At 46.5% G+C, this 15,719-nt stretch overlaps 1 protein-coding gene across 1 annotated transcript in view; it reads right to left on the bottom strand.

Annotated features, from left to right (window-relative positions):
• The window catches only part of LOC129346207 (metabotropic glutamate receptor 6-like), a 29,213-nt gene extending 15,721 nt beyond the window's left edge, over positions 1-13,492 (bottom strand). Inside the window, exons 1-5 of the mRNA XM_055003533.1 lie at positions 13,004-13,492; positions 5,719-5,935; positions 4,110-4,245; positions 3,870-4,024; positions 1,495-1,635 (exon numbers count right to left, since the gene is read on the bottom strand). Of these exons, the coding sequence (XP_054859508.1) occupies positions 1,495-1,635; positions 3,870-4,024; positions 4,110-4,245; positions 5,719-5,935; positions 13,004-13,492 (1,138 nt within the window). The remainder of the gene's footprint in view (positions 1-1,494; positions 1,636-3,869; positions 4,025-4,109; positions 4,246-5,718; positions 5,936-13,003) is intronic.
• Positions 13,493-15,719: the final 2,227 nt, after the last annotated feature.

The following is a 15,719-nucleotide window of genomic DNA, read 5'->3' as shown; positions in this document are numbered from 1 at the left end:
GCTGACCCAAAGTGATGTCATTGTGCGGGCCTGAGTTCCACCACTGACTTCCACCACCTCTTTTCCCAGAAAAAAAGCCCTGCATATAGAACATTTAGTTCAGACCCAAGGCTGTCAGTATTTTACAAACTGCACCTCTGGCTTTCGGGCCACGATCCTCGAAGACATACACAGACAGATCTGCACTCATGTAAGTAAAGAATAACAGCCGCTTGCCCAGTCACCAGTATGTGTAGGATTGATGCAAGAACATAGAAGACATTTAGAATTTTTTTTCCTTTTAGGCCAGAAATGGTTAATGCTCATTGTCAGCAGAAGGATTATTAACGGGGAGGCAGTGTATTTTTTTTGCATATTTCTTTGCAAGCCTGCTTTAATTAATTCCTCTCATCCTTTCGAAAAGTGAAATATTTGGGCCCCGAATTCAGCACACTGATGCGCCGCCTGCTGTGGTTGGGTGTGTGCGAATGGCAGCTGAGCAAAATTCGCTGTTAGCTTGTCAGGTGCTGGAGTGGGAGAGTTATAGACAACCCAGAAGAGCTGGGAAAGACGCCCGGAGACTTTGCAATGCTGATTCAAATCCAGTTGGGTTCTAATCTAGCATTTCCGTGAGAATTGAGAGCATTTGAACGGGACGATGGCACTGAATGGGAGAGGGTTATCTTGGGGTGGGGGGAGATGCTGGCATCTCGCCCCCTTCTGCTCTGCCAGTGAGAGGGATTGGGGGCTCTAATCCCTTCTGTTTCTGTACAGCTGTGAAATGAACCCAACAGTTCTGTGCCTCTCTGATAACATCCCCACGGCCTCCCGGCTCCAGGGATTAGTACACAGCAGAGTGGGAGAAGCCAGTGGTGAAAGACAGAATGTAACATAGGGTTACCAACCTCCAGGTGAGGTCTGGATTTCTCCTGGAATTACAGCTGACCTCTCGGTCTACACAAGACCTCTTGCTCAAGGACGATTAAGTGAAGGGAGACACGATGTTAGCCAGGAAGTGCAGTTTAAAAAGACAAGAGGCAAAGGCTCTGTCAATTTCCCTTCCCTGGAAAGATCACTGATCAGAAGGTTTGTTAATTTCCCCTTCGCCTCCCCAAAGGGGAGGTGAAATTGACAGAGCCTTGGGGGAGGCAAAGAGGAAATTAACAAACCCTCTGAGGATATATTTGTGGATTCTGTAGAGAGGAGAAATTGACAGAGCCTTTGCCTCTGTCTTTTTAAACTACGCTTCCCGGCTTGTGTCTCCCTTCACTGGAGCGTCCTTGTGTCTCAAGTAGAGAGACTGAGAAGAGATGTCAGTTCCCCTCGAGGAAATGGCAGCTTTGGAGGCATCACTCAACGGCATCACAACCCCCTTCCCCAACTCCACTTTCCTCAGGCACTATCCCTAATTCTCCAGGAATTTCCCAAGCCAGAGTTGGCACCTTGCAGTGTGTCATTGGCCAGCACTGCTCAGGAGTTTCCATTCCTCGCTTTGAGCTCCTCCGACATTCATACCTGTGCATTTCCGCACCTCCTCATCAGGTTGCAACCCCGGCCGGGTCAGTTTGCACTTGAAATCCTCTTCCCAGTATTCGGCAAACCAGATGTTGCGTCGGTTGTTCTCTAGAGAGCGCGTGGTAAAGTACTGGTCGAAACCTGGGCGGGAAAGGAAGACACCCGGAGGAGTGAAGGAGGCAGTCAAGACCTTTGCAGCTCACTGCTCCAGAGTGGGATGGGCACCTCATACTTGTCTCTCTGCTATGAAAAGCTCAGGTTTTCCTGTGCTGATTTCTGCACACCAAACTGCTGTTAAAAGCACCTGAGCAGGCCAGGCGGGTTGTTTCTCTGGTCAGTTGGCAACCTTACCCTTTCAAACACTTCATTTCCATCATAAGGGGTGCTGGGTGTGCAGAGATCTGGATCCCTGCCTTTAGAAGCTTTTTTATTTTATCCTAGATGTTTGGAAGTTAATAACAACAACATTTGATTTATATACCTCCCTTCAGGGCAACTTAATGCCCACTCAGAGCGGTTTACAAAGTATGTCATTATTATCCCCACAACAAAACACCCTGTGAGGTGGGTAGGGCTGAGAGAGCTCCAGAGAACTGTGACTAGCCCAAGGTCACCCAGCTGGGGAATCAAACCCGGCTCTCCAGATTAGAGTCCCGCGCTCTTAACTACCACACCAAACTGGCTCTGTTAGTATGACGATGCAGAGGAAGACAGGCTCCCTTCACCACTGAAAAATTAAATCCTGGCGTCAAGTCACAGTTGACTTATGGCAACTTTTGGTGGAGTTTTCATGGCAAGAGATGAAGAGAGGTGGTTTGCCACTGCCTGCCTCTTCAACCCTTGTTTTTGTTGGCGGTCTCCCATCCAATTACTAACCAAGGCCAACCCTGCTTAGCTTCTGAGATCTGACAAGCACAGGCTCTCCTGAGCTATCCAGGTTTTAAAAGCCACCACGGAAAAGAGAGAAAAGCAGCAGTTGCGGCTACTTCTATTTATTCCTCCCCTGCCACTGCAACCAGCAGGAAAAATAAGCCTCTTGGAATTGCCTACACAAGAAGTCCTGAAGCCCTTTTAATGCAAACTGGCTGCCATTGTTCATTATTATTCTTCACATGCTTGGAGATCATTACTTTACATGTTCCAGGGCTGAACCCTGGCTCTGAGAACAGATTGAAAGGCTAAGGGCCAAAATACATATGACGTTTGAGGCTGTGAGGGGGAAGGAGAGGATTCAAGCTGCCCTCCATTTTCGTCAGTGGAATGGCCGTGGGAAGGGGGTCCAGTTTGCTTGTTCCTCTCGCTCCATGAGCACTCCCAGGGGAATGCGGATGGGCACGTGAAGCCAGAGGTTAGTCCCCATTTTAACTTATGACTATGAGCCAAGCTACAAGAGATGAATTATATGAGCATGTGAAGGGAGTTGCAATGTTAGCTGGAAAGCTGATTTTTAAAAGAGATTGGAAGGCTTTGTCAATTTTCCCTCTCTACAGAGCCAGCAAAGATCACTCCTCAGAGGATTTGTCAATTTCCTCTTTGTCTCTGGAAGGCTCTGTCAGTTTCACCTCCTAGGAGACAAAGAGGAAATTAACAATCCCCCTGAGCAGCCATCTCCATGGCTCTGTAGAAAGGGGAAATTGACAAAGCCTTCCAATCTCTTTTAAAATCCAGCTTCCCGCTAACATTGTGATTCCCTTCACGTGCTCCTCCTCGTGTAATTCGTCTCTATGGTTCAGATTGGGCACCCATATCCCGACACATGTCAAATGTAACATGTTTTTCGGCCCTGAGTCTTGGAGACTCCAAAACCAAGAATACCCTTTATTAAGACAAACAAATGATATAGAACAGAGTCATTTTAAAGGGGTCAGAATGCCTTCTAATAGATGCACAGCAGGCAGAAGTCAAAGCTTTTCCCTGCTGAGAAATGTTGTGATTCAGGAAAACTTTATTAGCCATTGAATTTTACCTGTCATGCAAGATCCAGATTTCTCCAGTCCCCTCGCGTAGCAGCCATTTTTGTCTTCCCCAGGCCACATGGGGTGGGTTTCATTTTTTTTAAAAAAAATGGTGATTGGCATATCAACTTACTGATATAATGATGCATTGCATTGTCAACTCCTGATTTTAAAAGACCCATGGTGGTGTGGTGAGGGAATGCATCATTGGATTATCTCATCACAAACGACACTTTGAGCAGGTGCGCTTTAGTGAAAAATACAAAAGGAAGAGCAGTGGATACAAAAGGAAGAGCAGTGGTTCCAGGGTGGTCCCATTTTCCAAGCCATCCAGGTCCGGTAAAGGATGTGATCTTCTTAGGTCCCTCCGTGGGATAGCCTCAGAGCTGTACGGAAAGGGGTGTCACTATCCTTTATTACCTTCAATTGAGGCTCGTTTGGGTAAGATGGTCACAGCTCCCTCAGCTACGTCCTCCAGCTTCAGAATAGGGGAGACCTTGGAGCCCCAGCTGTCTGAACCCACCCACAGGAACTGCCCGGTTAAGTTGGCGCGGCGCGCAGCTTCCAACACTCGCCTGGATGGGAGAAACGAGAGTGAGTGCCCCAGCCAACCTTCCCCACCCCCGTCACAGGGCGCTTTGCAGTAGACGGCGCACTCACTTGATGTCGTCTTCGTTTGCGAAGATGATGATACCACGGGCATTGGGGGTCTCCATCAAGCGCTTGATGAGTTTGTCAAACTCGCCCGGCTTGGGTTCTCGCGGGATCTTGATGGACTGGGCAATGCAGACTCCACCTGCCAGGGGACAAGAGAGTTTCAGGGAGTGAGAACAACAACAACAAAACAACATACGATTTATATACCGCCCTTCAGGATAACTTAACACCTGCTCAGAGCGTGTTAAGTGTGTTAGTATTATCTTCACCACAATCACCCTGTGAGGTGGGTGGGGCTGAGAGAGCTCTGAGAGAGCTGTGGGTAAGATGAACCAGCTGGCTTCAGGTGGAGGAGTGGGGAATCAAACCTGACTCTTCATATTAGAGTCCTGCTGTTCATAACCACTGCACTAAACTGGCTCTGATGCCCTTCACATTTGGACCAGCATCTTCTTCCCTACCCTACCTCTCCCCCTCTCATCCCATTACTAACCAAGGCAGACCTTGCTAAGCTTAGCTTCCAAAATCTGACAAAATCAAAAAGAGTCCAGTAGCATCTTGAAGACTAACCAACTTTATTGTAGCATAAGCTTTCGAGAATCACAGTTCTCTTCATCAGATCTGCATCTTCGTTCTCTGCATCTGATGAAGAGAACTGTGATGCTCGAAAGCTTATGCTACAATAAAGTTGGTTAATCTTAAAGGTGCTACTGGACTCTTTACTATTTTGCTACTACAGACTAACACGGCTAACTTCTCTGCATCTAAGATCTGACAAGATTGCTTGGGCTATCCAAGTCAAGGCAGGACTCAACGATAGGGCTTTGGCAACCCCCAGGGACTGAAATAACGTTTCTCTCAATTTTCCCAGGGACACTGAAGGCATATGAACATTACAACCTCCTATTGGTTTCATATCAATATTTAGGGTTGCCAACTTCCAGGTGAGGTCTAGCGTTCTTACAGAATTATGATCTCCAGACTACAGAAAGGGTTGCCAGATGGCTCCCCCGCCAAAACTAGATGGGGGTCCCAGCACTCACCTTGTAGTATTCCTTTGCGCTCCCAGACCCAGTGAGATGACATCACTTCCAGAAAGTGACATCATTGAAGTGACATCATTGCCAGTGTGCCGGAGGCTGAGCATGCTAGCTGGCTGGCTCTTCCCTGGCATCCAGGAGGAAGCTGGGTGGGTTGGCTGGCTAGCCGCTTCCCCAACATGCAAGAAGCTTGGTGGATTGGAAACAGGGGGAGGAGGTGGAGGCGGCAGAGGAAGGCCTGTTGGCACTGCTGCCAGCTCTTGTATGCCAGCAGCCAGCCGGTCCTCCCCCATGCACAAAAACACTGGACTTTTATTTGTCCAGTATTTTAAGCACGTTTTCCCCGGACAGTCTAAGAAAAAAACGGCCTGTCCAGGAGAAAACCAGACACCTGGCAACCCCATCTATAGAGATCAGTTCCTCTGGAGAAAATGGCTTCTTTGGAGGGTGGAGTCTATAGCATTGTACCGCACTGAGGTCCCTGCCCTCCCCAAACTCCACCCACCCCAGGCTGCATCCCCAAATCTCCAGGTATTTCCCAACTGGGAGCTGGCAACCTTAGCCCCACTCACCAGCCTCCCGGGAGATCTGCACAAAGGCGTCAACGCCACTCTCGCCGTAGTTTCCCTCAGATGCTAGAGTAGAAACATAATTCCAGCCCAGGGCCTTTACTATGTCCACCATGGCTTGGGCCTGGTAGGAGTCGGGAGGCACCACGCGGGAGAAGTAGTCATAGCGGTTGCTGTCGCTGAGCTCTGGTGCGGTAGAGGCATAGCTGATCTGGGGGATCTAGGGGTGGGAGAGGTGAGGAGAAAAGAACAGGGTAAGGTGCTTGTTTATTTGAAGGGCTCTATGTATGCTGCAATACACAAAAACAAACTCTAGAATAAACGTAAGCGGTTGCCTTATACTGAATCAGACAAGGTCATTATTGTCTACTACTCAGATTGGCAGCGACTCTCCAAAGTCCTATAAGAGCCAAACTAGTGATGCTTTTTAACAAATCAGATTTACTTTCTCTGCAACCACACAGCAGCTGCAGGGAATGTGATTGACCGTTTCAGTGTGTCCTCAGAGGTGCGGTTCACCCTCGGAATTGTGGTGGCTTTTTCCCAAGCATGCACACATTGTTTGCCGAGCGTGTGCATATTGTTTTGTTACTGGGTTTTCTGTGTCTTTACCGGGACCGCACTTGCTCTGATGTTGTCTTTTGATGCGGGTTTCTGGTGTTGGAAGAGGAGGATCCAGCGCTGTCTCTCTTCTCAGGTTTCAGAGGGGGACAAACCAAAGAGTTAGAAAGATAGAGAGGTCGGGTCACTCTGTTTTCTGTTTACTATTGTTTACTGCTCTGACTGTCCTTTAATATGCAGATTGCTATTCTCAGGATTTCCTCCTCCTGACCTCCTCCCTCTCTCTTCTCTTCCTGGCTTTGTTCCAGGCAACACTTCTCTCCTTCTCCTCCCTCCATCTTGGCAGCATGGATGCAGGCCTTGCCCATCCTTAGACTAGATAGGTAGTTAGGATCTATCTCTCCTTCTTTCCTAGCAGAGAATGGAGTTCCTGCAATAAAGAACTCTTATTCCTTTTCTAAATATAAACCAAGTGTATGCTTTTATTATTTTCTCTCCTGCACACACACCAGCCAGCAGAACCAGCTCACAACCACCGATAATCACGCTTCCTATGCCACACGATAGACTCTGCTAACAGGCCAAACATGGAATCTTTTAATTAGGTTTCTGGGGCCTACATAACGATTTATTTATCAACTGGCAGTTTTTTTCACACATTCTCTGGTATATGAATTTGAAGTATTTCTGAAGAAACCTACTCCTCTTTTCCTACTGCCTTCATTTTTTTCAATTTTTCAATTGCTTCAACAACTTTTTGACCCTCTCCTTTTATTTCAGATTGACACCCCATCATGCTGCACTCAGTTCCTGGTTGGTTCCCAGTCAGGGCCGTATTATCCATAAGGTTGACTAGGCCGAAGCCTAGGGGTCATGCAGGGACAAGGGACCCGCCAATTTTTTTTGCTGAGGCACACCGTCACATAAATTACAATTAATTGATTCTTTTACATAACCTCTATTAATAAGATTATTAACTGCTTCCTTTTTGAAGTGAAACACATTGTCTCTTATATGAAAACAATTATCCATAAATTATATATATTCTTAATAAATAAGAAAAAATTTATTCACTTCAAAATATTACAGTATTCAACAATTATCCCCCTCAAATGCGCTTTCCTGAAGAGTTCTACTTCCGCAATAAAAATATTTTAAAAATTGTGAATAGAGTTCTTCAGGGGACCCTCAAAATGGATATAGGGCTGCAGTGCAGTCTAGTACCTACCGTATCGGGTCAGGCTGTCAGCACTAGTGGGGTGAAAGATTGACGTGCTGGAGGGAGCCCAAAATACCTGAAAGCCTAGGGGCCCGACCACGGCTTAATACGGCCCTGTTCCCAATCCCTTCTCTGGCTAGGAAGCAAGGCACGCCTTCCCAACCCAATTCCTTTGGGGTTGAACCAAACTGTCCCTTTTCCTTTCTCCCTGTTTCCCGCCCTTTTGGGGTCTGTGAGAAGACCCATTAAAGCGATTAGTAACAGGGATTAGGGGGTTTTAGCAAAATGAACAGTGGCTCCAGTCAGGAACAGCTGAAGCTGGTGCGTGTGTGTGTGTGTGTGTGTGAGAGAGAGAGGTTGCAGCCACTCAACGGAAGCATGTGGGCAATTGACTTCCAGTAGATCTGTGAGGTAGAATGGCTACAAGGCAGATAGGTTTACATGTGTGTTGACTTGTGCTCCTGAAGTGAAATGTGTCTCCTGGACTAGCAGAGGAGCAGTTGATATTCTAGGCCCTGGCAGCTTTTCCAAAGGGCGGGGGGAGCACCCTTCTTCTGCACTGCCAGTTTTCCTATCTGCTCTCTTCATTGTCCAACTTCCACATCCATATATAGTTATAAGGAATACCCTAATATGAATTTTCTTGATCTCCAACAATACTTCCTTAAACTCCAGAGTCTTTTCTAGCTCCTTTGTGGCTACCCTTTCAAGTCTCAATCTCCTTCTGATTTCTTGGTTCAGTCTCCCTTTCTACTCCACATTTTTTTTTAAAAAAATAATAATTTCATTTTAGTTGCAAAATCTTATACAATGAATAAGAAACATAACTGATATCAATCTTCCAATAAACCATCAACACAATTGTTGTTATTTACATTCAGGTTAGAGATTCTGAATAAAATACATCTTCCCTTCATACCGTTATTACTCTCTAGCATTGATAATGAATATATATTTTCCTAATGGCTTTTCAAGAATTATCAAAAATAGGTAAGCAAGCTATAATAATCCTGGGTTGGCAAAAACTTTTTTACAGAATCATCTTTCGTCAAGAATTCTAACACAGGAAACCTTTGCCCCATCGACTGTGATTTAAAATTTGGTTGTTTTATTTGGTCTGTAAGTTTTTCCATAGTAAATTGATCCTACGCTCAGATAAGCCAATTTGGAATTGTTGGGGGTCGATTTTCCTTCCACATTGAGGCGATCGTTGATTTGGCAGCCAATAAAAGGTTTGCAATCAAATTTTTGCATATATTTCGGATTGAGATCATTTCAGAGAATGGTTTCTGGCGACAGTGGGACGAAATAATTAGTTATGAGTTTGATATGTTTGACCACTTCAGCCCAAAATTGTTGACTATGAACACATTCCCACTAGCAATGTATAAAGGTGCCATTCCCCCCACATTTCTTCCAACACTTTGGAGAGATTTCTGAATTGATATGGTGCATTTTTGTTGGAGTCAAATACCATCTTTTTCTACTCCATATTAGTGTATAATCAATCCTTGTTTACCCCAAATTCCTTATAGAATCACTGAAGTATTTAACAGAAGCAACTAATAAACTCTACAAGTGTAGGAAGGGAATGTAGTGTATATTTTGCTCCTACTTTTCATTTTTAATCTCAGCTGGAGAGCCATTTTGGTGTAGTGGTTAAGAGCGGCAGGACTCTAATCTGGAAAGGCAGGTTTGATTCCCAGCCCTTCCGCTTGAAGCCAGCTGGGTGACCTAGGGTCAGTCACAGCTCTCTCAGCCCCACCCACCTCACAGGGTTGTGGGGATAATAATAACATATTTTGTAAACCACTCTGAGTGGGTGTTAAGTTGTCCTGAAGGGCAGTATATCAATCGAATGTTGTTGTTGTTACTTTACCTGGGCCAAACCAGGTGTGTGCTGGGACTTCAGTGTCTGGAGATCCCAGTGATTTTTTAAAAAACTTAATTCTCATGTGTGTGTGGTGGGTTCATGTCCAGTTTGGTTTTTTAGCAGCAGACCACATTTGCAGTTTGCAAAAGCTCCCCGGTCTGGTCCCTGGCAACTCTACCTTAAACAATGCCAGGTAAAGACCCTTTTACTACTTGATACCCTGGTAGGGTTGCCAACCGCACTGTGGAGTCTAGAGTTCTCCTGTAATTACAACTGATCTTCAGTCTACATGGTTCCTCTGAAGGAAATAGCAGGTTTGGGTGGTGAAATCTATGGCATTATACCCCACTGACCTCCTTCCCCTCCTCAAACTCTGCCCTCCCCAGGCATCATTGCCCCAATCTCCAGGAATTTCCCAAACCAGACTTAGCAAGCCAGAATTCCAAACTCAACTCCCTAGAGGCCAGAGCAGAAGACAAACAGTGGGCTAGAGTATGGACCAAGGGTCAGAGACACGTTTGTTACAGCTAGAATTGCTACCTGGGTAATACAGTAGAAGCTGTTAATAAAAATCTCTCTACATGAGACATCTGACACATGAAGAACACATGTCAGGAGATGCAATGTTAGCCAGGAAGGGTAGTTTAAAAAGATGCTATGTGTGCTTCAGTAGGGTCTGTGTTGTCTGAGCTCAATTCTGCCACCTTTCAGCCATCGTTGTCCACAGCTAAGATTCACGGGCACCATGATAGCAGTGGGCATAAATACTTGCTGTCTTTTTTTAAAGCACGATTTTTCTGCTTGTCACATCTCCGCATGTAGAGAGACCCACCTGTCTCTCTCACTGTTTCAGTACCCACTTTGTCCACTTTTTATTACGACTACATTTTACTAATGAAATGAAATCCTACCCTCAAGTTATAGTTGACTGATGGCGACCCTTGGTGGGGTTTTCATGGCAAGAGACTAACAGAGGTGGCTTGCCATTGCCTGCCTCTGCAACCCTGGTCTTCATTGAAGGTCTCCCATCCAATTATTAACCAAGGCCGACCCTGCTTAGCTTCTGAGATCTGATGAGATCGGCCTTGCCTGGGCTATCCGGGTCATTGCACATTTTACTAATAGGAGGAGTGATATAGCAATAAATGTGCCTTTTGGTTCCTGAGCAAGGATATTGCTTTTGCTGATAGTTTTGCCTCCATGAAAAAGGAATGGTCAAATTTCGTAATGTCTCAATCTTCCCCTCAGTGGCCTGGAGGACTGGTCAAGCCGTCCCTCGGATGACTCTCTTCTTGGCTGAAGGGAAGGGGTCAGGTGTGCATCTGGGTAAAAAGCAAGGTTAAAACAAACATCTAGTGGCACCTTAAAGACTAACGTTTATTTCAATGGCCCCTTTCACACTACTTACCTGCTCCCAGAACGTTGCGAAATATCGCGCAAAAAACGCGGAAGATAGCGTCTTCTCGTGAGAGTTTTGTGCGACATCGTGCAAAACTCTTGCGAGAAGATGCTATCTTCCGCAGTTTTTGCGCGATATTTCGCAACGTTCCGGGAGCAGGTAAGTAGTGTGAAAGGGGCCAATATGAGCTTTTGTGGGTCACAGCTCATGACTGGAAAAGGAAGCACTTTCTTAGAGTCTCTCTACACGAGACACCTCAGCGCGTGTTTATCAAGTGTACGGAGATGCAATGTTAGCCGGGAAGCATAGTTTTAAAAGACAGAGCTGGCGGCGATTGCTCCTCAGAGGGTTTGTTAATTTCATCTTCACCTTCTCAGAGACTCTGTCAGTTTCACCTCTCCAGTCTAAAACTGTGTGGGATCGCAACCAGAGGGCAGCAAGGAATGGAGATGGGCTGGAGCTGCCTTCCAGAGCCGGGCTTGGACCTGGAGAGGTTCTAATGGGCTGAAGTTTCCCTTCTGGCATTTCACAGCTCCTTCACACAGCTCCAGTGTATAGCAAAGCTTTTGCCCTGCCGCCGGCTCTGTCTTTTTAAACTACCCTTCCTGGCTAACATTGCATCTCTCGACACGTGTTCTTCACTTGTCAGATGTCTCGTGTAGAGAGACTCTCAGGGGCTGAAAGAGACACAGAAGGAGGCAGAGAGCAATTGTTAAGAGCGAACTGAAGCTCTTTGGGTGTCAGGTTCTCTCTTTCTCTCTGGGTATCTGACATGGATTAGTGGATCTGCAGGATTGTCTCTGAGCCTGCACCTGTACTCTACCGGTATATCTGTAGATCAAAAAGATACTACAAAAACACTATAAGCGACTGGTGCTCTCTGCTGTTAAGGCAACCAGATCGGGCAAGCGCTAACCACGCTTCTCACTGCTCAGAGAAGTGGGTCATATATGTAACAATATTAGGCAGAAAAAAGAAAGGAAGCTTTCTCATCAACATTGTTTGCATTCATAACAGGGAGATTATCTGAGACTCTCCGCTAAGTATAATGGAAAGGTCAGGGCACGTGTTCATGTGTGACAGATCACTCTATACATTATTTCTTTTACGAGTTCTCCACGGAACCGACCTGTGCTCCTTGCAGACACACATTGCTTTGGGGATTGGCTTCTATTTTAAAAAAAATGAGTGTGCAAATGAACTCAGAAAGCTGCTGTCGAAGGAGGGAGTGCTCCTGCCTCTCTCCCAAGCTTTTTTCCCCATGCAAAAACATTGGGGAGGGGAGATATTTCCCCCTTTCTGCTGTTCCGCGGGGAAGTATTTTATGAACTTGTATCTTTTTACCCTATGGCATTGTTTATGGAAATGTTCCTGATATTGACTGTGCTATTCTCACACTGTGTAATCCGCCTTGAGTCTCAGTGAGAAAGGCGGACTATAAATGACTATAAATGACATAAATGAAAACTTTTGGGGGGGCAGAGGCAGGGGTGTCTCCTCTTCCCGGTGCCACAGCCCTGACCAGAATCAGTCTCCATGGAAGACACATCCAAACGTCTCATCTGGTTTGGCTGTCAGTCAAGATTACTCAGTGAGCCTTTTCAACTGTGTGGGAATTTGAATCTGGGCACACCATAACCTAGTCCGCTGCACTGAACTAGCACTCTCTCCCTCGTTCTCTAGAAGTCTACATATCCCCACTCTCCTAGCTCCTAGCCCCCACTCTCCCAGCTTTCCACGAATGATGCAAAACCACATTATTCAAAAATGTTTCGTACTGTAGGGAGGGGCTCTCAGATGCTTCAAGTTAAGGACCATAGACTTCACCGCTTTGTTGCCTCACATACTACTGTTGTCTTAAATATTTGCTCCTATGTTCTTCATGTGGTCTAATGTCAGTCCTAAAATCAATTAGGTTCTGTTTCAGCATTTCTTCAACTCTGTATTGGATTCTTAGTAATGCTATGTCTTTGTAAAATTGTGTTTGTTTACCCTCTGGCATTGTTAATGGAAATGGCCTTGAAATTGGCTGTACTAATCTCACACTGGGTAATCCGCCTTCAGTCTCAGTGAGAAAGGCAGATTATAAAAGACATAGATAAATAAATAAAATAAATAAATATCCTGCGTTCGTCATCCTATCGCCCAGTGTAGCGACCCATTAGCCACCCTCCCGGCCCTCCTTTATTGCCTCTTTCCTGGAAATATCGCTTGAAAAGTCTTTCCCTCTACTCACAGCAAAAAGGCGGAGCACGTTAGCAACCATGATGGAGACAGAGCTGGCGGAGGCCCCAATGACGGCCACCACGCGCTCAGGCTTGGAGATGATGGGCGGCTCACCATTGGAGCAGCGCACGTCGGAGGTGTCCTTCTGGATAAGAGCCTGGACAAAAGTCAGCGACTGCTCCAAGGCGTAGGTGTCGCGAGAGCAGGTATCCAGGATGCGAGCCCCCAAGGTCATGTTGGGAAGCAGGTAGGGGTCACTGTTGATCTGGTCCAGAGCGTAGAGCATGGCTTCCATGCGATGGATCCCCTTTTCCTTCTTCACTTCTCCACATGGCACTCCAGCTGCGCCACGGGCATGCACGGGGAAGAGTCCACCTAGTGTGATGTCCCCCTCTATCCTGATGGACTGGGGCTGTGTAACTTGTTGGCCACAAATCCAACTTGGTCCCAAGACCCACAGTGAGCATATCCAGAAGAACGGGAAACTGGCCGAGTCCATGGTGAGTCTTGCTGACGTCCCACGACGCTTACAACCTGGGAGTTGGAAGAGAAACAGGCTTACAGTGGGGGTCCTTGTTGCCAACCTCCGAGTGGGGCCTGACATTCTCCCAGAATTGTAACTGATCTCTGGACTACAGAGATCTGTTCCCCTGGGGGAAATGGCAGCTTCACAGGGTGGACTCAATGGTATACCCCAGAGTTTAGGTGCAATGGAAGTCCTAGAGCGACTGAGCTTCCTCCACAAACTCTACTCTCCCCAAGTGGTGGTGGGGAGTGCCCTTAAGTCATAGCTGAATTAGGTGACTCCTGGTGGGTTTTACATGGCAAGAGACTATCAGAGGTGGTTTGCCGTTGCCTGCCTCTGCAACCCTGGTCTCCATTGGAGGTCTCTCTCCCCAAGTATTGCCTCCAAATCTCCAGAGTTGGCAGTCCTATGACCGTCCAATTCATTTGAAGACCCCCATGAACTGGTTCGAACATGCAGGACAACACACTGTTTCACAAGAGAGAGAATGGCAGCGAAATGTCTGAACTGACTGCAATGGAGAGATCAGCGCCTAAAGTAACATTAAGAATTGGGAACATTCTATCTAGAGTGTTAAATCTATGACGGCCCATTCAGACACACAAGTTATTCCTTGAGATGGTAGCGCAGTGAGAATTCAGATTTTTTTTTGTCTCAACAGCGTACAGCAAAATGCCCAAGGAAAGACCACAAGCAAAGCATAGACCTCACCGGTTGTTTATGCCCATCGTCCACTAGTCAGAGGTATACCACCTCTGAATGTGGAGGCTCTCTTCCTGGCTATCATGGTTAATAATTAAAAGTAGGACTACCTCGATCTTTTAAAAGATCTGCATCTTTTAAAAAGCGACATGCTAATGGCCATCTTCACCTTGCTTGGCAATGGATTCCATAGATTAGTTGTGCAATGTATGGAACAAGACTTCTTTCTGTCTGTTCTGAAGATTCTTCATAATCATTTGTCCTTGATAACACAGAGCAGCACGTAGGTTTGCCAGCTCCGGGTTGAAAAATTCCTGGAGATTTGGGGGAGGAGCCTGGAGAGGGTGGGGTTTGGGGAGGGGAGGGGCCTCAGAATGGTATAATGCCATAGATTCCACCCTCCAAAGCAGCCATTTTCTCCAGGAGAATTGATCTCTGTTGGATGGAGATCAGTTGTAATTCTGGGAGATCTCCAGCCACCACCTGGAGACTGGCAACCCTAAGCAGAACACTCAAAGTGCTCCCTCCAACCCACTGGATGGTTTTATTTATTTATGTATTTACTTACTGGTTTCATTTGTACCCCAGTTTTCCCCCAGTAAGGACCCAAAGCAGCTTACATCACTTTCTCCTTCGTTTTATCCTCAGAACAACCCTGTGAGGTAGGTGAGGCTTAGAGTGAGTGACTTGCTCAAGGTCACCTGGCAAGCTTCCAAGGCAGAGTGGGGATTCGAACTTGGGTCTTCCACAACCTAGTTCAACATTCTAGCCGCTACACCATGCTGGATCTCTGACTGGATGTCATTTGTGATTATTTGCAAAAGATGACATTTTATCCGTTTCCTCTAAAGGCTGGGGCCTTTTAATGGGAAGAAACATTTCTAAGGCAGGAATAAAAATATTTCCTTGTGTGTTTTGCCCTTGCCACAGAAAGCAAGAAGAGGATAAAATTCCGTCCCATTTATCAATACTTGTTCTCAGGGGTCATTTCATAGAAAAAGAGCTGGAGGAATGCATTAGCATAACTCATTAGCATATGCCACACCCCTTGACAGCACTGGAAGTGTGTCATTAGCATAACTGATTTGCATATGCCACACCCCCTGACATCACCTATCTTGGCTGTTTTGGACCCAATCCTGGCCATTCAGGACCGAAATGGACCCAAAATGGCAAAAAGGGGCTGAAAATGGCCAAAAAGGGACCCAAAATGGTCAGGATTGGGCCGCTGCTGAGTGAGAGAGCAATCTACCACTCGTCAGAGGCCCGATCTGGGCCATTTCGGCCCCAATCCAGGCTGAAATGGGCCCCAAATGGCCGAGAGTCAGGTGGGCGGGGCCACCTGACATGTGACCTCTTTGGGGAACTGCCAGAACTGTGTTCCTGCGCGTTCCCCCTCGAAATGAGCCCTGCTCACTCTGAACTCCAAAGAGCAACACAATTGGGTTTACCCCATTTTTGAAGGGTGCCAAGCCATGGAGATTGGTGAGCCACGGAA

Source organism: Eublepharis macularius, chromosome 19 (genome assembly GCF_028583425.1).
Source record: "Eublepharis macularius isolate TG4126 chromosome 19, MPM_Emac_v1.0, whole genome shotgun sequence".
Lineage (NCBI taxonomy): Eukaryota > Metazoa > Chordata > Lepidosauria > Squamata > Eublepharidae > Eublepharis > Eublepharis macularius.
Note: the sequence above shows the minus strand (reverse complement) of the source record. Positions and strands in the feature narration are given on the sequence as shown.